The sequence below is a fragment of the Strix aluco genome, chromosome 5, assembly GCF_031877795.1.
Source record: "Strix aluco isolate bStrAlu1 chromosome 5, bStrAlu1.hap1, whole genome shotgun sequence".
Taxonomy (NCBI): domain Eukaryota; kingdom Metazoa; phylum Chordata; class Aves; order Strigiformes; family Strigidae; genus Strix; species Strix aluco.
This window is the reverse complement of record NC_133935.1, coordinates 1,066,150-1,088,824: the sequence shown is the minus strand read 5'-3', so window position 1 is coordinate 1,088,824 and position 22,675 is coordinate 1,066,150. Positions and strand designations below refer to the sequence as shown.

Below are 22,675 nucleotides of genomic sequence, written 5' to 3'. Positions count from 1 at the left end.
GGGGCCAAACGTCCTTCCGGGAGGCGGGAAGAAGGGGCTGAGGGAAGTTACTGCCTCAAAAAAAAAAAAAAAAGAAAAAAAGAAAAACCGAATAATATCGGGTTTGGGGTGTAACCCCTGACGGAGGCGGGCGAGCAAAAGTAAACGCCTCCCGTCTAAGGCGGGCAGGTAACAAGAACCGGACGGGTGTTGCTGCAGGTCACCGGTCATCTTCAAGTGCCGTTAAAACTTCGTGTTTTCAGGCTGAAAATGACTTAAAACGGTTATTTAGCGCTAGTACCTGTCCCGTGCTACACCGCCGAGTTCCAACTAAGCAAGGAGACAGTGGTTGTTTTCTTCCTCCAGACCAGAGTAACAGCTTTTGGTTTGTTTAAATACAAAAAGTTATTTGTAAACTAATGGATTGCAAAAAAAAAGTAAATTTTAATTAAGCTTTCAGGTCCCGCTGGAGCACGGAAAAGCATCTCTCCAACTTCACCGTAATCACTACTCTTAAAAAAAAGACACAACCATTAAATCTTCTAAGGTCCAACGAAATGAACACATTCTGATTTAACTCACACTAGGTGGATGATACTCAAGAAAACTTAGAAAACATGGTAACAGAAGAAATTGTCTTTTTATTTTAGAAAAAGGAGACAAAAGTGGAGCTGTGGTTAAGGTTGATTTAAATGTAGTTAACTATTCCAGTACACAGGAAGCAAAACTTGCCCCTCCTGCTTAAATTCTAACACATCCTGGTAAAACTAACGTTTTGCACATCATTATAAAATTAAATTACAGGAAGTTTAAAGTTATAAATAGAGACAAATACAAAACAGATCTTGTATCTTTTAACTGTGGTTAGAGTAACATTTCCAACTCCTCTTGCAAATTTGAAGGTATATACACAGAAGAAACAAACAAAAGAGTTGAAGTAAAATAGCACCAGTCCTCTGCATACAGAAACAGACAGCCCGACGCCTTCTCCCCTGCCCCCCCATCCTAAAATAATTTCTAATATTGTCAAATTTAGCACTTCAAGCTTAGGGAAATCGCAACTGAGAAACTGCCTAAAAGCTGTTCCAACTCAAAACGCGACACTTTGCTGTTTGCCAGACCTCTGGGTGCCGAAGCTCACGCTCCAAGTCCCCTCTCCTGAGCATCACACCCCAACCGCCGCTTCTCCCCAGCTGCACAGAATTCACGTTCCGGAACAAGCAGCTCTCAAACGTTCCACACCTGCCCCCAGACACATGCGCAAACTCAGCTTCAAACCCTTCATTTCCTTCTACGTTAAAATAATTGTTTTGTTCTCATGTCTTGTACATCCAAAAAGTCGTTAATCTAAGCAGTTCCTTACCCCTCCCGGTGTATCCACACACTGATGCGCTGTCTTTATTAAAATTATGCAGAACCCTTCTAGTGGAAAGTGTTGAAAAAGCTCATCTCTCAATACAGACATGATTTCACTGACTTTCAGCCCATTATCGGAGACCTGCAGAGCCCCTGGATGCTGATACTTCCACCAAGTCTCGCGCTTTTGCTTCTTTTAACAAGCGGTCTTGGAAAACTTCCTTTGGGTTATCACACCCCACTGAGACCGGAGGGACCCTTTTTTCTTCCCTCCTTTAGCAAGAGGGAAGCGAAAGGAGGGAAGAAAAATCTCTCAAGTTGGAGGGAAAAAAATGACCGAGAACAACTGGGCAGCAATTAAAGAGAAGACCTAAACATCATTCACCACTTGCTATGCAGTGATTTATGTTAACATCTTCTGTAAAGTTCTCCAATTACTGTTTGCTACTAATCACAGTCACTATTTTACCTACTTTTCAATTCTTAGTCAAGTATTAAGCCCTTAAGTACAAAAGAAGTCCTCTGACATCACTGCCACTGTACCTGTCCGCACTTCAGGGGAACGTGTCCCACTTCTTACGCCTTTTTCCCTCGAAGTATTTGAAGAGGAAAGAGCCACAGAGGAGAAGCAGTATGAACTGGGGAATACATACAACCACCTGGAGCAATACTGGTCCTACAGGATCTCCTACAGTGCGGACAACTTTTCCATGAACACACCACGATGTTTAAACATAAGGCGAACGGACACCGGAGGCCACTAAAAAGCTCATTTATGTATTTCCCTTTAGGAATTAAAAGTCCGATTTCACATAAGTGCTATAAAAGTAATCCTAACACATAATATTGATAATTACATTTTTAAAAAGCTTTCGCTATCGATGCTTGTTGGTCTAACAATCTGTTTACAGAATTTACATTTTTATGCTGAAAGTAGATTTTTTTAAAAATAATTTATTTCCAGAGAGACACTGTTTACTACAAGTCTTACTACAGTTGACTGAGCTGGTGCTGACAGAATTGTAGTCTGTTACTTAGTATAGCAGCTACTGTTTTTATAATCCTTAAACCAGTAGAATTCCCAAGGCAGATTTGTCAGGAAGCTGTAAACAAATGATTTTCCAAGACTTATTGGCAATAAACAAAGTGATCTTTAGTCCTTTAGGATTTAAATTTCTCTGCCAAATTGGAATTTTGGAAACTGTGGAATCTACTTCCAAATTAATACTCTGGAGCAGTTTGGAAACTTGTCTCTGAGGAAGAGTCAAAATCTATTTCCAACCCAGACTCGTCAGAATTTGGGAGAAAATTAGGATAGCTGTTTAAGTCTGGGTGCTCCTGCCTGTTAGCAGAAGCATTTTTCATAGCTGAGTACATGAAGCCTGAAGATTCCCAGAGCCAGGTTTCAAGGTCCGCAGAAGAGTGAGGCATTTTAAGGTTGCAGTATGAAGAAAGAAATTCCATCGTAGATGGGACAGTTTGACATTTTCTTAGTGATGCATAATTGTCTTTCCTGTTTAAAAAAGAAAAAAGGAAAAGATTATCAGTGTTTCAATGACGTTTCCATGACTGGTCAGATGTCTGACAGGGAATCTTCATGTAAGGAAGAACACTAGAGGAAAACAGATAATTTTAAATGCATTTAGTGACTTAGGTTATGGCCAACGGGAAAAGAATCCTGAAACCTGCCATTCTGTGTTGTCTCAGAAGCAGGTATAAAATAGCTGCACTGGAAGTCACACGTTCTGATGAGCTCAGAAGGGTAGACCCAAGCTTGTATGTCACCTCTTAAAGAGCCCTCATCTCCCCCCAGCTATCCACTTGGAGTATTTACTGAGTTACTAATCACAGCACTAACTGAACATTAACAACAATAGTCTCAACATTTACAAGTTGAGTAGCAAATACAGTTGTTCAACTTCACAAACACCGTCTCCACATTCCACTTTACAACCAGCCAATTATCACCAACCTCAGCAGCTGGAACAGAAATTTCCTGCACTAAAACAGCACCTGAATCACCAGGTGAGTCTCTTCCAATCTGAGAACGGGGAAACTGAAGTTGTCACCAAGAATATTCAGTTTTTTCTTTAAAGTTCTCTCTCTTCTCTTGCAGTGCTTTTGGGGAAAACAAAACAAAACAAACCACACCCACCACAGCCCCTCTGACACAGAAAAAAGCCCAAATCGCCGTACACACACTTCGATACCCATCTCCATACCTGAAGTTTAGGTGCACTAGACGATACCATCCAGCAGGTTAAGTTTCCTAAAAGGATTTTCGAACTGTCAACAGCGCAAATTTTCATGAGATTTAAGTTTGATTCCAAAAGAGAAGCTAGATCTGATGGCGTAAGGGGAAGAGCATAAAAAAAGGTGGGGGTGATTACTTTCTGTAAAAGCAGCAGAAAGTTCTTAGTGGATGCTGGAAAAACAAGTCCAAGCCCCCAGTCCCCTGCAGAATCCAGTGCAGGACTCTACCGGCAGAGCCCTGGGACTGTACCCGCGAGGGAATCCACTCAGAGGAAGCTGCAGAGCACTCAGGAATCTAAACAGTGCAGTGGGAGTTGATCACCCTGAATTACCATAAAAGCATCAGGAAAGGCCCCGTGCCCACCACCACCCGTTTGATGGCCAAGAGCTCATGCTACACAAGAAGAGAAACGATGTTTCTGGTTCATCATGAGTCAGTGACCAACTAACCCCTCTGAGAAGTTACATCCGAGACAGCCTTGTGGTAGTGTGCCCCTTCCAAATGCCCCGCTCAGATGAAGACACTCATGATTAGTAAGGCTGGAATATGAGCAACATCAAGAAGCTGCTCAATAAGGCTAAAAGCAGGAAGATGACAATACCCAAATTTACTGTGGAAAGGAGTCAGACTTATCATTAAGAAATGAAGGGGAAAAGGACACTGGATTACACATGGTATCAAATAACTGAGGAGATGACAGTAGGATGATAGCAACTATCTCCCAAGAACTAAATTTCTGCTCAGAGAGATGGCCTCAAAGCCAACTGGTGTTATACAAGAAAAGGCTTCATCCGATTTCAGAACGGGAGAAGAGAGGCTATTTGTATACAGGAATTAAACGCTCCTGAACCCTGGATAAATCTGAAGATTGTAAAAAGAAAGTATCTTTACGACCTAAGACTAAAGCCACCATTTAATCCTTCCAAAGGGAGAAGGAAACCCAAGCCTCAACCTCATTAAGCCTTCCATTAAGCCAGAACCTTTAACAGTAGGTTTGACCACTCTGCACTTCTCGGGACGGAGCGTATGAAGCGGATCTCTCACGATGCCAATCCAGAACTTGGCGAAGCTTCTTCTAAGGAGTGGGATGAAGCAGTTCTCAGACATACCAAACCTGCATTTCGGATGGCTCAGTGTATAGCACTGCCAGGGCAGAAAAGACCATCTTGGATCTTCCTCCTGATCTAACTTTATTACTAAAAATTGGAAGACAAAAGCTCAAGAACCCTTGGCTCAAATAAAAGGGTATTTTTTGTTTGAATTTTAAAATGTGCTGTATATGGCACACGGCAATGCTTTAACTGAAACAGCTGCTGCAGTTAGGAGTCTCCAGTGCTACAGCTATCTCCTGGAAGCTTTTATTCTGTTAATTCCTAACAGCTTTTTAGGCTAATTTCTCTCTCCATTCTTCCACCTCCTACCCAGGAAACCCAGGAGCTGAGATAATCATCAGAAAAATTACAGTAAAATCGATACGACCTACTCTGCTGAAGTCTGGATTGATACTTTTTCACACCAAATCTCAGGGGACTTCATATTTGTAAGCATTTGGAACTCAGAGAGAGCCTATGTTTCTCGACTTCTAGCACTACTCCGACATGGCTGTGCAACTCTGTTTCAGCAACAAGTCCATTTTTTAGCAGGAAAATCTAAACTGAATATTGGTCATACTCATTTTGTGAAAGAGCTCCTTGGGCAAATACTACACTCCTCAGCAAAGTGAAACAGTAATGGTATTCATAGATTCACACTGAGGCGAGTTGTCACCGATTCCTCCATACACACAGTGCTACGAAGTTTAACAGAATTAAAAAGTCCAAAAGGCTAAATCTCACACCAGCTCGGCAAGAGAAGCACAATGAACCTAGTTACAAACAGGTTAGAGTAGAGGTTTCTCTTTCACAGAAACAGAGATTCCTAAAAATTTTCCTTACATATCCAATTTTAATTCATCCCAACGATCTTACAAGACTGTATTTCATCTACTTTTTACAACCTTTCCCATCCAGACTCCTAAGAATCTAGTCTTTCTCCTAATGCTTTCCACCTCCTACCTGCTATACCTGATTTAGAACATCTTGAACAACCTTTTCCTCCTCTCTTCTTTCCAATTACTCGAGCTACTGTGGAGCAGAGAAGAAACAAGGTCTCTGTTGTCAGTCCACTGCCTGCTCCATAAGCCAGCCCTCTCCCCAGAAAGCATAAGCCTGCCAACAGGCAACACCTCTTCACCTACAATGTGTAGCAGTCATTGGCCAGTTATAAAGAAGCAGCACCAGAAAATGTACTTAAACAATACTAAGGATTAGAGGCAGCGAGGAGTGGTTTATGTTACCTTTGAGAAAATCATTAAATCCTATTTTAAGAGAGAAACTTCTTGGTACTTGAAGCTCTGACAAAAGGGAGAGAATTTCTAAAAATGCATCATTTGCATGAGCAGCCCTCCACTTTACCTGGATGTACAGAACAGCTTGCTTTTAGCCTGGGAATAAACTGTTCCAGCAATCCGACACAGCTGTTCCTGCATCCACCGAACATCAGCAGGCATGTCAGGAAACCAGTTCACTAACCTGCGGCCAAAACCAACACACAGTTGCCGTGTAAGCAGTAGAGCTCATCCACGTTGTATTTTTACATACCACGTCCAACATCCAACAAAGCGTAACACAGCGTTCATTCTCCCCAGGTGAACTCCCCCCACAAGGTCTCCAGTTCTTCCCCACCTCCCTGACAGCCCATCTAGCTCCCTCATCTCCAACCTAGGCTGAGTGGCTGACCAGTTCGTGCCCTCCACACCCTGCGATCAACATTCAGGAAGTCTGCAAAATGCTCCTGTCTCCCAGGCCTCCTCCTGGGTGGGAGGAGCTTTCTGTCAGTGTAAAGTTAGGTGGAAGAGGAGGGGAGAACAAAAGAAAAGCACAGTGGAAGAACAAATAGAAAGCAGAAACAGAACAGTGTCACAAATGTATTTCTTTCCTTATGACACTCTTAACGGAAGTCAGTTACACTGGAGGGGGATGAGGGGGAAAAACCCCCACAAAAATTCTGTTGAAACTTGCTTCCTCCCCAAAAATGGCACAGAAGTGCCACATTAAGTGGCAGAAACAGAAACAAAATATTTTACTGGACTTCTATGTGGTTCCATTTACAGAACATTTGATTTTTTAGTCATGGCATCTGCTGCTCAAGGACTGGAATTCTCTTAAGCAAGCACAACATTTAGGGTTCATGGTGCATTCATTTAGCATAATTTCTCCTTTACAAGAATTGAAAAACTTATAAAATTAAGCCCTGTTTCAAGAGCACAACCCTCAGTCAACCTAAACAAACCTGTAAGAAAATTTATATGGTGAGTAAACACTGGCTTTCACTCCTGACTTCAGAAAGAAGCTAAATCACAAGAACTACCTGGATCGAGTTCAAATACCACTGCAGAATACAGTAATAAAGAATGTGCTCCTGGAAAATGCAATTAAGGGTGCTTCTTTCGGCAATTATGAGACAACTACTAGTAATAAGAATAATTGTTTATGAATCTTCTTAATATGTTTATTTATTTAGCCTTAGACTATAGAGGCTTTAGGAGGATGCATTCTGGAGGCAGAAATAGTGGTCTTGGGACAGTTAGCGCTTGGATTCTAGAGTACCAGAATGCCTACAACACTGAACAAGCTCTCAATAAGTAAACTTCCAAAAGTATAATTATTCTAAAATGATTCATTAAAAGTTTCTTACCGTAAAGCAACAGAGTAAGCGGACTCCACCGGTAGTGTGTATGGTAACATCAAATAGGATATTACCCGCATGGGGAAGAGTTTAGAGAACTGAGCGTAGAATCCATTCTGTTCTTTACAAGCTTCCTGCAGGGCTTAAGCATAATTATTTTTGAAAAAGATGTTAGATGATTTGAAAACAGTTTAAATAATCTGCTCACAGTTCGATAATGTTGACTGAAGATTACCAAGTGTTACTGAATAAAGCTCAGCTATAAAATGAAAGAATTCATCTCAAGACGCTCTTACCATAAACCTTCTCTAGGCTATTTTAAAACATGTGAAACAGACTCATACCACAGGGACAAAAGGCATTACCTGTAACTTTTATGCAATAAATTAAGAATTAATTTATAATAAGAAGATGTAAAGTTCACCTGTCCAAAAATCCTTTTGTGTTTTAGCTAGCATTCCTGTCTGGTTAGAGACTCTCTAACTTTAAGGAGTTTGTTTAAATTCTAGAGTTCTATTGTTACACATAGTTGTAAGGAATATCACACTTCAAATTTTCTTCTCCTAGGTCACGGCGATCACAAGTTTCAGATCTTGAAAATACCAATATCAGCATCCACAAAAAAAAAATATATAAAAATTGTAGATTAAAGAAATATGAGAAGTGGTTTTGGTCTATTAACATCTTATTAAGACGACAGGAAAGCCAAAGAATTAGAAATCTACAGAAGTCCGTCTTAAAAATGAGATAGGGATAACCAGTGTTTGGATTTGAGGGTCAACTTTGGTGTGAAATATACACTTACAAAAATACCATGCACATACAAAATTTATCCAAAACCAAGTGAGAATTCAATTCACGACTCTGCACTGTTGAAAGCAGCACCTTCCTCCTGCTTCAACTTTATTTCCATAGCAAAATCAAAATGTACGTGTTCACATTTACTAAGTATTTAAAGAACTTTTTTGGGTTGAGCTAGTCTCTAATATCACAGGCAGTTTTAAGATTCAATAAAAAGCATCTTATGCAAATTATGAGAGTAATCAGAGGGGAAAAAAAGTAAAAAGTCCAATTTTGCCATTCAAAGTTACAGAAAGCAGCCTGAAGCACGTACCTTTACGAAGTCTAGGAGGTAGACTCTCAAATATGCTCTTCTCCAAAGGCCATGGATTTGGCTTCAGCTGGTCGTTAAGTACTTCCACTTTCAAAGTTTCTGCTCTGTTATTTTCTGTCAGTTTTCTTTTCTTCATATGGTCGATGTATTGTGCAGGCTCATGAGGATTTCTTTTTGCAAAGGACAAGTGGATGTAAATGGAGTCACTCAGAATACCTGAAAGAGTCAAGAGCTTCCACTTAGACTTGATCCACAAACGTTTAGGTCTTACTTTAAGAGGTGCTAAAGACATGGAAAAAGTGAACAATTAACTGAAACTGCGCTGGAAACATACAGTCATTGACCAAAGTTGTTTTCCAGCAAGAAAGCAAATGATTTAAAGGAGAGGTGGAAAACTGATTTAACAGTTATGTGAAAGAACACACCTCAAACACAGCAGACATTGGAGAGATCTGACATGGCGGGTATCGCAGGACTACTCTGAGGCACTGCTACAACACGGTAGAGAAGGCAAGCAAGTAGGGTACAATAGTGGTTTAAGATACATCCAAAGTACAGATCTAAATCAACATTGGTTGCCTTGCAAAACTGGTGCCAATTAAGAAGTAGCACTGGTAATTACCTTAGAAACAAGCACTAGATAATGAGCACAAAGTGAAAAAATACAAGAAGCGTATTTATACTCGGTTTCCAGAAAATCATTATAAAGTTATTCATATATACAGACTGCCAAATTTGACTAGGATCCATACCTACATGCAACAGAATCTGCATCCTACTTACAATTACTCCTAAAAAACAAATGTCAAAAGAATATACAGTGAATTTAGTAATAAAGTTATCTGAAGTGTTACAGATGGGGCAAAAAAAATTAACTCCTACAGCTGAAATAACTTAACAAGAAAGGAGATGCATAATGAATGAGTTTGGAAAGGTTATAATTATCACTGATTAAGCTTGAAACAAGACAAACCTGTGACAGAATAAGAACAAGAGAGATCACAGGATCAGCAGTGTGAAAAGCAGGACAGCAGTGCAAAGCACAGAGGATGCGGAGGAAAGACGCCAAGGAAGAGCTGCACGGAATCTCAGGTGTGAGTGTCAGATGGAAACACGGACACAGGAAACTTGTAGGGGGAGTACAGCAACAGAACCCATTGTAGCACAGACAGCCCTCAATTCTAGGCTTTTTGTATAGCTTCTGCTTTTAATCACCTGGTAGAAGGTGTAAAGCAGGACTCTCTCATTAAATACTTAATAATATTACTAGAAAATCACTCTTAAGCAGAACTGTGACATTCTTTAACAGTGAAGAAAAACTTTCCAAGAGAACTTGAATATTTAGTGCTTGGTTATAATGGAGTACAAGCAGTGAGCACATCAGTCCACACCGCAGCTGGGCCTATCTGTAGCAGTGCAGACACGACACTGCAGTTCCCACCCCTCTAAGCTGACCCAGTACCAATTTGTTTCCACATCCAAAGGCTGCAGGGCTAGGCATGTTTGACACACAGTTCACTGCATGCATGTACCAAATTAGTCTTCAACTTGTTTGTCTCACAGTGTGCGGAGCAATAACATTTATTAATACAGAATATGTTACTAGAATTCTAGGACTAGAGCAGAGCAACTCTCAGTTCTTCTTCCTAAACTCATCCGGGTCCCAGCAACTGCTACATTACAAGTTGTCTTCTAAAGCCTTTCATGATGCAGACTCAGGACTTGGCTGTGGTTGAGTTTATATTGCTGTTAGCCAGGTCTCAGTTCTGGGCTATCAGGCTTTCCCTAGAAATTCACTGGGATGATAGCAGAGAGGAGGCAGTAAGAAGATAGAGGTTTCACAGGAGTGGGAAACAATAGGCTATTCCTATCCTTCACGATTAACACAAAAGAAACCAATAATACGATTTCCCTAGAATTGGAATTCTTTGGTAATTTCACTTCGCAATGCCTTAACACTCACGTCACACAAATTTGATAAAAACCCAAAAATTCAATTTCTGTGTGGCAGCACAACTTAAATTGGGTGAACAGTTACTACGTGATTTCTACAAGAACTAAATTTATGATGATACCTTCAAAAACCTCAAAGACCTAGCCCCTTCTTAGCTCACCCTTTCTTTTTTTATAAATTCAGATTAATCATCAATAATTACGCCCAGGTGTTACATACCATTCTCTTTCAGGAATTTAAGAGCATCTGAATATCCTTGCTCACAGATCTCTCCTAGTACCTGCAAGCACAGGGTAAATGAGTCAGACAAATAAAAGATTTAACTTAAGATCAGCAGTTTGCAGAACGAAAAGCCACTTCCATCCACTCTCCATCTCCATTGTTGTAAGAAAAAAATTACATTAACAACTGCTGTAATTCAACAGATTCAGGTTAATAAGCCTACTGTGATGATGCATACATGAAGTTCTCTTTCAGCCACTTCACCTAAAAGGACAGCGTTCTAACAGTTTGCAAGAATTTCCTCCCTTTTTGTTTCTTTGACTAGCCTTTCAGCAGATGCAAGCCCCACTGAGAGAGGGTGGCTTGGAGTATGTCAGTTCCCTCTTTCCCTCCCAGTGCCTCCCACTTCCCAAAGCTATGAAAAGTCAGCTGTGCAATTCTCATGCTCAAACTCAGACTGAGTTTTCCATACAGAAACATCTTTCACCAGATGCAACACCAGCTCACCTACACAGTACTCCTAGACAAAAAAATAAAAAAAAACAACAATTAAAGCCTACCTAAGTAGAATTTAACATTTTTCTTCAAGTGGTCAAAACTCCATTTTAAAAATATATCTACCCTCTATTTAAAAATATATCTACTGCAGCCAGGAACATTACTTCTCCTCTGTAGTATATCCCAAGCCAATTGACAAAGTCTGTTTTAATTTTTCCAGCTTCCACAATGGCAATTCAAGAGCAACTCCCTCATCAGATCTGCCATTAACAGCCCTCAGCAGATTTTAAAGGCAACTTGCCTGCATGAAGTATAAATTGAGAACCATATAAAACCATGAAGCTTTAGAACTTCTGCTAAGTTCTGAAGCACCTGGTTAACAGGTAAACATGAAAGAACTACAAACTGACAGTTATTAATTTACCAGTGTTGATTTTATGACAGAGTCCTGTGTTAATTCCCAAATAAATACTGAAACTCAATAGCAGGACATGCATTTTTAGTCAGAGAGACTAAAAATAAGGAGAATGAAGACACACTATGAAAAAAAAAAAAAGAAACAAGAAGAGAAATGTCACCAGAAAAGTTTACATGACTAGATGAAATACTAAGATTACTGTAGCTTTCTGCAAAAGCAAGGCTTTTATAGGGAAAGGTGTTTTAATAACTAGGTGAGGGCAGTGACTTACCTTAGGTTCTGGTGGAAAGAGTGCTTGTGTTAAACGATAAAGGTTCCCCAGACTGAGCTGGATGCTGGTGTTGGTCACGTTCATTTCATGGAAGTTGGCGGAATTCCCCTTTGGGCAGATATCACACTCCCCAGCAAAAGGCGAAACTGTGATGGTATTCTTAGACTCATAGTGAGGTAAGTTGTCACTGATTCCTCCATCCACATAGCGCTACAAAAATTAACAGGGAAAAGAAGTCTCAAAGGCTGAAAATTTCTAACCAGCAGATTTCTCATGCAAGAATTAAATAGTATTTAAGACTAACAGAACAGTCTCTGCCTGTGCTCCTGGGCTAAACATTTTGAGTAGCATGCTTTGTCCTCTAACGCCAGTTAGAAAACATTCCTACCTATAGTTCCATAGGTAGTCTAAGAGCATTCTATTTGGGATTTTTCTGTATGTTTAAGGAAGAGCAAATCCATTTGAAAGATCATAATCCTACCAACATGCAGAGAAAAAGTAATACCGTTGTCCCTTCCTCCTCAAAAGAGAGCACCAACCAAAGAGCTACTTTAGAAAGAATACAAGTGAAAGAATAGCTCTGCACTTCAAAGCTCACGTCCCATGAAACTAAACCATTCAGTTAGAGTAACTTAGAATTACTCTCAGTAATTAGAATTTGATATAAAAGCATCAAAAATATTTGGGCATAAAGAAACTGCAAGTAAAAATGGGTAATTGTTGAGAAACCTTGCCCACAGCCATGGATTATCTGTTCTGCTCTGAGTGCAAGTTCAGAAGCTGTTCCAGGTTGTGCTTTTGTCTCCTTCGTGTTCAGATGCTCATTTCTGCAGTTCTAATGCCTCATCACGTCACACATTTTAAGATCCAAGAACTGAAAAGTTCTGTACCAGGGTAATTAATCTAGAGTGCAGCAGCTGCTGTGGCCAAAGACAACTCCTCCAGTCACTCACAACAGCCATCTCTCCAGCGGCACCAGCTGTAGCCAGTTTGTTGTTTCAGGGGCAGAAGACTGCTCCACATTAGCAGCTTTGCTGGTTTAGTGGCTGCATCTTCCTTCTTCCTAACTAGGCAACAGACATAACCAGTGGGTCCTTGTCACATGTAAAGGTACCAGAGTGGGTGTTTTGAGCAGGAGCAACCCAGATTACCAACGTCATCTGCCTTGATACTCCCTGACCATTCTGAGAAACAAATTAGGAATTACAAAGAGGACAGCTCAGAGCAATTCATCCAACGTACTCTTCTTGAGCAGCCTGTTCCTCCACCTGTCAGCTTTCTTGGACATTCTTTAGACCAGCAGCATGCAGCTGCTGACAAACTTCCTACAGGTGTATAACATCTAATGTAATCACCGAGGCGCGTGTGCAATCGCCAAGTGCGATACAACAGGTTTGGCAAAGGAGGAGCCATAGCGTGCAGCCTTCTGATGAAATTATTAAAAGGTATAAATACACATCTGAGTCACTGTTCTGCAGAGGTAAATGGTTTTAATTATTTGGAGTTTCTGCCTATCTGTTCCCCCTAGTAATTTTTTGAACTAGAACTATTGCTGTGTTTGACAGGGGTAAAAAATAAAAAAAGACGAAACCCACCACGCCCAAAAGCTTCACAACTGGCTGTGAAGAGATACCTGTTGAAAGTCATCCTTAAGTCTTTGTTTTAAAGTATACGCAGGAAGCAGCAAGCCAGTAAACAGCAAGATGCTACAAACCTGACATACTTGACATTCTGCTGTGTTTAAGCCCTACAGGAGTCACGCCAAGCCTGTGCAGCTGTGGTATTCTTACCAACTGACATCAAAAATGCTTCCAAAGCATTAAAATCATATTAAAATAATTGGAAAGATCAAAAGGATACAATGATCCCTTCCTTCCCCTTCCCTCAAAATCTGAGCAAATAAAGCATCACTTCTGTGTTTTTGCACTCTGAACTAAGCCTTTTAAAATAACATTGTTGTCTGGTGACAAGAACTGAGTGGCCAGATTAGCCTGGATCCACCTCAACCTTGGATTCAGTCCAACGTTCTGTTTTCATAACCCCTTTAATCTGGAAGAGTTTAAGGAGACGTACAAGGTTTAGAAGTACAGATAAAGAAAAATCCCTATACAGTTCTAATCACTTTTGCTTAAATTTCAGCATGAAGAAGAAAATACATGTCATGTCTATCCTTGACCTTTCAGCACTTCCAGCCTGCCTTGAGAACAGTCTGTAATCAGCCACTGTTAAAGATGTTTTGAGGGGTTTTTTTTCAATATTCTTCCCTGTGCAAGGAGCACAAGAATTGGAAGGAAAGCAAATGCAAGTTAATACAACACTGTAACAAAAAGCTGTTGAGTGTCATTGCCTTGATTTGAAGTGCATGTCTGCTTCCAGACCAGTTAATCAAAACACCTACAACAAACTATACGAACTTTTCTGCAGTTGCTGCCCCTTTAATGGGGGATTTTAGAAAACCCAGTACAGCCTTGAAGTCTTAAGAGGTTTTGTAATCAAGTTCCTGTGAAGTAATAGAACAGACCAATATACTGACCCTTTACCTTTCCAAAGCAACCTTTCTTCCACTGAATGTGTAATGACAGAAGACATTAAAAAGCTTTATTTATATCTAACTGAACATGGAACTTCAATTCCATTTTAAGACAAATCTACCTACAGCAAGAACATAAACATATACAATAAACTATCTTACAAAATTCTTTTTTTTAAACAAACAAGCATAAGTGACCCTTCCTACACATTTGTGCAGGTTAATGAGCATGACTTTCTTCAATAAATACTTATCCTTAAGCTTAATACTTGCTAGATTAGAATACTCTCTTTCAATTACTGCATCAGCAAGCAAGAAATTTAAAAGACAAAACCAGTGTGCATGTGTTTTGCAGGGTGGAGAATACACATAACTGATCTTCCACACATTTAGCATTTCCTTGCTTTTTTAAAGAGCTGTAACATACAGCTGCAATCGTAGAAGCTATGATGAAGGTATTTATTTTACAGTAGGATAACCTAAAAAACATATACACTGCCTCTTAATATTTCCAGAATAGCTAAAACTATTGTTAGATCTTAACAATAGAGACTTACCACACCTCTGAACGACGGTGGAATTAGGCCACAATAAATAGGGACAAATGAACTACAGATTAAAGCCTGTAGGAAAATGAGACTGTATAAATTAAATGGTAACTGTTCTGTTACTGAAATTATCATTTAGCTCTTTAAATGTGAGCAAAAACAACCGAGCAAGCAACCCAAAAAATCCCCTGCAAGTACACTTGAATAAAAAAGAAGTGGGGGGGGGGGGAGGAAGGGTATTAACAAGCATTATTTTAAACAGGATGAGTGTATTCCACATTTTTTTATAGAATGTAACCACACTCCATGTAAAAAAAAAGTTAAGACTCACTAAAAGACCATTTCTAGAAATGCTAATTAGCAAGGAAAAGTTTACGATCATTCACTCAAGCTATACATTTTCTGAGTAACCCAAGTAACTAACTGGGGACACAAATATCAACATTCTGGGATCATATTAAACTAGCTTTGGAACTGATACCGAGAATCTTAAAAAACTGGATTTGACTGTTTCTTGATCACTGCTTTAATAAGAATAACCTTAAAGAAATTCTTATTCGTGAAGGTTATAGTTTCATTAGATACACTGCACTTTAAAGGCATTTATCCTTTTTATGATTGAACCCTTGCACCTCTTCACTAAAACAGTTCACAGACACACTGACTGGGGAAACTAGTGAGCAAATGCAGGGTAATGAAGCTTGAATTCCTCTTTAAAACATTGTCAAAAGTCACAATATCCTAAAATGTTTAAAATGGAAATCCAATAGATGACATTAAATGGACTTAAGATTACAGAAACTTTTTAAAGTTGCCAAAACGGAACATACCTGGACAACTTCTTCTTTCGAGTTAAAATTAGATATCAATGCATTTTTACCATCTGATACTCTGGTTAGTGAAATACACAGTCTGCCTGATGACAACTGGTGAGTGTTTTCTGGAAGATTTCTCATAAGTCCATCTCTTATTATCTTTATCACATTAAAGGAAGGATGAAGAGGACCAAGATTTCGCTTTCTAGCTTCTTTGGCTAATGCCAGGACATCTGCACAAGCTTGAGCTGAAAATAAAACATAAGAACAGAAGATACATCAAAAACTAAAAAACACAGTTCCAGTAATAAAACATGTCTAGAGCTCCAACTTTTCTGATTGCTAGCATGAGAATTCAAGAGCTTTTTAACAGATAAAATAACTGTCCGCTAGTGTTTGCTAGAGTTTAGGAGTTTTTTGAGGGGGAAAAAAAAAAAAGTCACTTTAGACTTTCAAACAGAACTCCTGGTGAAGAGCCAGACACTTGGTTACTCATATGTTATTTATATGTAGACTGAAGATGTAAAATACCCATATAAGATGCTTCCACTGGGAATTATTAATTCCAGAAACACATTCTTTAAGAAGCAGCCGAGATGAGTGACCTTTGTAAGCATGCCTGCAAGGACATATCCCCCACGCAACATCCACAAAACCCTACAGTGTACGATGCCCAGATTTACACTCCACAGCACATCTGCTGAAGAGCAGAGCACCTGGGCTCATCACAGCTAGTAACGCTTGTTGGGCTTTAACCAAACTTAAGGTTTCAGGGCACCATTTATCTTCATTTACATATAAACACAGTAAAGAGAACGTTAAATGTGAACTTATGGTAAGGAATGTCAGGAGTGAAGTTTTTTAGTGGGTAAGGAAGCGAAGGGCTTCTGTAACACCTCCCACACAGGTCTCCACCTAAATTGGTGCGTTTTTACCAATATGTAATGGACATGTAGTAATTTCTTCTCCAATTAAACCAGCATTTGGGAGTAGCTCAAATCACTACAGAAGACACGACTGTTCCCCAAGAACACTAAAATCATTTTAACAACCACACACCTAGTCATAGTAAGAACAGCAGCTCATCCACCTGCAATGTTTTGTTTGAATTTTTAACGTCATGTTTCTCCAGGGCATACTTTGAGGAAATTGCCTGATAAGCTCGTAAACTTGGGAGAGGAAAGGGGGTGGGGAAGAAGGTCAAAGTAACAGGTTATTAACCCCAGTGATATGCTACAAGGTCATCTAAAAATATTTTCAGAACTTGGCTATTTTAACTTACATAGACTCCTTCTAGAGGATTCGACTTACCAAGTTAAATGTGAGCACTGCACTGGAAACAACTCTGCTTAAGCCCTTGAGTTCAGATCAATTTCCAAAAATATTACCTTTCTACAATGTTATTTTTCCCCCTCAAATAGCAATATCTAAACATTTCTCATTCTTAACACAGTAAACCAAGAGTCTATGTTCAAAAGAGTATCTCTCAAAAAATCTGTGGCATCAGACATACTTCATTTTTATCACTACAGGTTTTTTTCATTCCACCCTGGCAGAGTGAAGCCTTGGGCCGTGAATCCACCGATACCAGTAGCCTGACCCCACCACCCACCCCAGGAGACAGCAAACAATTTAGACACAGCTCACTGTTCACGGTCAAATATACACCCGTGTTAGTAAAACACATTTTACATCTAATTAAAAAACCAGCACAAGTCACACTCTGGCAAGTGAAGAAGTTATTCCCAAAACAGGTTACGTAGTGGTTACGTAGACAGTTTGAGCAGTTCTGTTTTTCGTGCACTCCGATACAAATTACCATCTCCCTTTTTTTTTTTAACAGACTAATTTAGCAACGTTCAATCTTCTAAACTTTCTAAAGAGACAAACCAAGGCAAGTTGCAGGAGTCTCAGATAACGAACCACCAGAACTCTGTCCAAGAACAGCAGTCTCAGTGCATGCATTTATTTCCTTTTGCAAAATTTTTGAAAACTTATGCACCAAGAAAGTAAACTGCTTGTTCTAAAAAACAAACCAAGAGCACAGGGTGCATGGACACATAAGCAAACAAACAGACACGCTCTCGCTTCTCTGCCAGGTCTTGACCCTGTTTTTCTAGCTAGCATCCTGTCAAATTGAAGCTTAAGCTATTACTTAAGTTTGAAGCATGGTGACATCCTCACTCATTTGCACTGCAGGCCTGTTTTTGCAGAAAAAAATAAAGTAAACCAGTGGCCTCTACTAAGCTTGCATTGCGATTATTTACCTCTCTCCATAAAAAATGTCAGGCAAGTATCAGCTCACTATACACACCCCATTACAGGGCTGCAAAACTGCTGACCTCTAACAGCCTAGATCTGAACTCCTCTCCTTTCAGCTTCCTTTCAGAAAATAACTACTCATCAAAACGAAATTTGATTTTACAGTTTACCCATCTCTTCCACATACAAGAATTTCTACATTTGAGGTAGTCTACAGGGAAAAAAAAAAAAAGAAAAAAATCAAGTTTACATATTTCATTTATTGCAACCTATTTTAAATATTAAAAGGGTTCCTAAGCAAAAAAAAAAAAAAAAAACAAAACCAAAAACATATGTTATGTTTACCCAAGAGTATGTGATATTAAAACACTTCTCCTTCTCCCTTCCTTCCTCACCAGGACTAAAATACAGTTACCTCCTAGGCTGGTGAACTCCAAAATGGGATCTTCTCAGGAAGAGGTAGCGGGCTAGAGCTCAAGTCAGACTAGGATTTTAGGCAGACCTTGGTACATCTGTTTTATTTTTTGAAATGCAAGAGAGCTAAAGAAATTAATGTTTGTATTAAATGTGAACTGTCTCCAGTTATGTTTCTATATTCCTCTTTTTAATGTTTAAGTAACTATTAATTAATTTCCCACAGAGTGAGACCTGACGTGGTATTTACAGCGCCCACCAAACCTGCTGTGTTCAGTGCCCGCTGCAACGGCCGACCCCATCGCCACTGAAATACCCCATCTCCAAGACACCCGGGCAGAGGATCTGACGGGAGGAGTGCACCTTCAGTTTTGGTTCCGAATAGCCTGGAAGGCATTTCATCCTCAGAACCGTTACCCCAAAGCGTCTCCCTCTACCTTCCCCCAAATTCAATGAAGGAAACTTCTTCCTCAGTCTGGAAAAGTACACTTTTTTTCCATTCGGTGGCTAGTATCTACCTTTATTCAGACTTGGAATGCTACAGACTGTGGCTGCCTACCCGGCAGCTCACGTGAAGCACAAAGAAAACCCTCTCTTTCAAACATGCAGCTACAAACCTGGAAGAGACGAAACGTGCGTGGCAATTTTAGGCAAAGCCCCTGTTCACATACCTACGTACACACCCAGAGTTTTATCTGCGCCAACAAGCCTACTAATTCAGGGCTGGGTCCGGTCAAGTCTTGAAGACCTCCAAGGACAGAGACCCCACAGCCTGTCTGGGGACCACCCTCACGGTAATTTTCCTTTCCTTATACCCAATCAGCATTTTCCATGTTCCAGCCTGCGTCTGCTGCCTCTCATCCTTCCACTACCCATCCCCGGGAAGAGTCTGGCTCTGCCTTCCCACAGTGAAATGCCACTGTGAGAACACGTGGGACTTACAACCCCAGCTGCAGAAATAACAACTACTGTGTGTAAAGTAGATCAGCGTAAGGGAGGCACACAATACGAACTGATGAAATACATCAAATTATTATACCACAGTATTTCTTCAGAGCTTATTTACAATCCTCTGCTTTAGCACAAACTCACAAAAAATTAAGAGCTAAAAAGATACAGAATTAACATGGGAATAACTTCTTAGTTTGATGAATTTACAATGATTCAGATTTTAGAAAGTGGCTGGTTTTGCATTGTATTCCAACATTCCCAAGTGGCCTTTTTTTTAAAAAAAAAAAGAAGAAATACACTTGCCCATGAAATACAATGCCTTGGACAGTGATGGCACACATACTAGCTATTCTGTTAGTTAGAGAAAAGCAAAAATCTCAGTTGGCATATGAGAAGGTAAAGACAAGGAATAATCTGAAGTCTGCAAGTCTCAACTATTAAAATGTTAAAAATTTTAAAAGCTGTTAACACATATTTTCAGGTAAACAATACACATCTTTCGTGTTTAAGAGCACTTCAAATATTTAAAGCAGCTTCCTTCTTAAATCATTTACAACGAGCTAAGACTTAAAATTGGATACATTCTAAAAATAGTTATTGTGGATAAATATGCTTTGTTTTAAAAGCTGGTATTAGGCTCATAACAACTCAAGTGTGTTAGGATATTACAGCAAAAATAAATTTAAAAGTTTAAGTAGCACAAGTTTCTTGGTAAAGCTTTGAATAAATTAAGCCTACGTGATAGAGATCAGTGGCTAAGCAGCAGGGACAAGCATTTCACAGCGTTACTCTCCGGCACGTACAGAGAACTTCTATTCCTTTGAGTCAGTGGACTGTTCCCTCAGAAATTTAAAGGCAAAACCCAAACCCTCTCCCAATTCCAAACAAGTACTCATTGTTTTCCTCCTCCATCTGCAAGTAAGATAAAATATGAATTTACAAAACCTTCTAGTTCTAAACCTGTTAAGGGTACTGCTAACGAAAACAATCAGCGTTGAGTCGTGAACTAGATAAGCTTTTATTCAGTGGATTTCATTAGTTTAAAATTAAAACCATTTCCAGATATTTCGTAAGTTTTTTAACTGCATTCAAGTCACTATCCTAAACACCTTGATGTTTTACTTGTATCAAGCTTACTTTAACATCTAGCACATCTAATTCACTAGATAAATGTATATTTGGGTTCTCACGAGCCCTGAATAAGTAAAGATAATGTGTACTTTTCCTACGGTTAGAAAACAAGTGCTTATTTCACAACAGAGACTATATTTAGTTGCAAACCAACATCTTTTATCCAGTATACATACAAAAGAAGATTAACTCTATTTCTTAAACCACAATTAAAATTAGAGATTTTAATCAATCCACTGTTTCTAATCATATACCTAAGTGACCTATGCAATATACACTGTGCACAGATTAAAGAGGAAAAGCACGTTAAAGCTAACCTAAGCTGTGACCTTAACTCTCTTAGCCTTCCCTCAAGGAAGGAGAGGCTTTAGAGAAAGCAAGCTTTCCAAAGCTAACCGAAACTTCATCTGCAAAGGTAACTACAGAAGAGGTGCGTTATTTCCCAATAAAGCACAAATATTTTGCTTCAAACCCACGACAGGGTCAGCCTGCTCGCTTTGAAGGGTGTTAGGATTCAGCTACCTCCCGCTCTCCCAACAGGTTTAATCCGCTAAGGGTAAGAGCAGTTGTCATCCACCCGGTATTTGCAGCTCCGAGGCCAGGAGGCACAGGGACTCCTCAGACCGACACGCACAATCTCTCCCTCTACCTGCGGCAGTAAAACTCCGACTATCGGACTACACAAGCGTTGAAATCGGATGAGGCACCGGCAAAACCATTTCTGAAGCCCGGGAGGCTGCTAAATACCCATCCAAGGTGAAGACACGCTAACTTTACCACCTGCCTCTTCCCTCACCCTCCAGGAAACGCGATTTTTGTGTATTTTCTTCAGAGATCTGATGTGCACGGGCTGAGACCTAAGCGCATACACCTACAGGGCCTTGTAACCCCTTCGGATTTAATTTCATAACAGTGGTGGTGTTCCTCTTGGGGGGGCAGAAAAGGAGAAAGAGAGAAAACAAGCCGGCCCGGCAGGGAAGGCAAGGGCAGCCCCGCCGAGCCCGCGGCTCTCCCCGCCAGCCCTCAGCGCCGGCAGAGCCGCTCCCCGGGGCCGGAGCCGTGCGGCGGCCACAACGGCAGCTCGGCCCGGCCCGGCCGCCCCTTCCCGCAGTGCCCCTCGCCTCAGTCCCCTCAGCCGCCGGACCCCCCGCCGCCGCCCGCTCCCCTCAGCCCGCCGGACCCCCCCACCACCCCGCCGCCGGGGCGGAGCCGCTGACCCAGAGAGCCGCCTCCGACGAGCACGGCACCGGCGAGGGCCCCGGCCGAGGCGCCGTAGATGTGGCGGGCGTCGCGGATGACGTGCGGGGCGCGCTCCTGCAGGCAGGTGGCGGCGCCGATGTGGTAGACGCCCAGGAAGCCGCAGCCGGCGAACGAGACGCTCCAGCCGCGTTCGCGGTCCAGCAGCATCGTCGCCGGCGGGCGAGGAAGGGCCGGCGGGCGGGCGAGCGGCCGGGCGAGCGGCCGGGCTCCCACAGCGGCCGGCAGGCGACTGAGGCGCGAGCGGCCGGGGCCTCCCGCGCCTTGACATGGCGGCCGCGCCCCGCAGCCAATCCCGCGCCGCAGCCAATCCCGCGCCGCGGATGCACGCGAGGCCCCGCCCCCTCAGGGGCGGCCCCGCCCCTCGCCCCCCCCGGCCGGTCTCTCCCTGTCCCCGAGAGAACCGGTCCCGCGGGGCCCGACCCTGCACCCCCGCGCCGCCGGACAGGGCCCCGGCGGGGTTGCGGAAAGGCTCTAGGGGGAAACGCGCCCCTCAGTCTCCAGGTAAGACACGGAGGGTTTCCCGAACCCCCCGCTGAGCCCGGCTCAGGCGGACAGGCACTGTGCGAGCAAGCACCGCTCCATAACCCTGCAGTAACTCCAGCAGGAGAGAAATGATGATGGGAAGACTAGGCTGGTAAAGGGAAGAGTATGGAACCGTCTTCGTTTCCTGAGTATCTCAAACCATTAACTTACACAATTCTGTGTTCACATTCTACCAACATTTTAGCCAGAAATACAAAGCAGCTAAATGCCCCTGCAAGTCTAAACCAGCATCATCTCACTGACTTTATCCAGCACCCAGCTGACTGATCCATCCAAACCCGGCGTCTGGTACCGATGGACTTCTGGAGGTCTCCTAAGGACATCTTTAAGCACCCAAAGACCTCTAGAAAATTTGAAGGACGCTGACAGAGCGATTGGCACCAGCTGATGAAGGTGACCGCATGTCTTTACAGAACCGCTCAGTGCAGT

General features: G+C 41.5%; 1 protein-coding gene across 2 annotated transcripts; it reads right to left on the bottom strand.

Annotated features, from left to right (window-relative positions):
* Window positions 1–600: 600 nt before the first annotated feature.
* On the bottom strand, window positions 601–21,913 carry LOC141923903 (1-acylglycerol-3-phosphate O-acyltransferase Pnpla3-like). 2 transcript variants are annotated; one of them, XM_074825582.1, is made up of 9 exons: window positions 21,661–21,913; window positions 15,701–15,933; window positions 14,880–14,945; window positions 11,793–12,002; window positions 10,603–10,663; window positions 8,430–8,645; window positions 7,325–7,457; window positions 6,043–6,159; window positions 601–2,848 (listed from the first exon to the last, which is right to left on the bottom strand). In XM_074825582.1, exons 1-9 carry the CDS (start codon window positions 21,848–21,850, stop codon window positions 2,557–2,559), a joined length of 1,518 nt encoding a protein of 505 aa, XP_074681683.1. In that variant the 5' UTR covers window positions 21,851–21,913; the 3' UTR covers window positions 601–2,556. The 2 variants fall into 2 exon arrangements, with proteins under 2 accessions (XP_074681683.1, XP_074681684.1); XM_074825583.1 differs by lacking the exon at window positions 6,043–6,159.
* Between the last annotated feature and the right edge of the window lie 762 nt (window positions 21,914–22,675).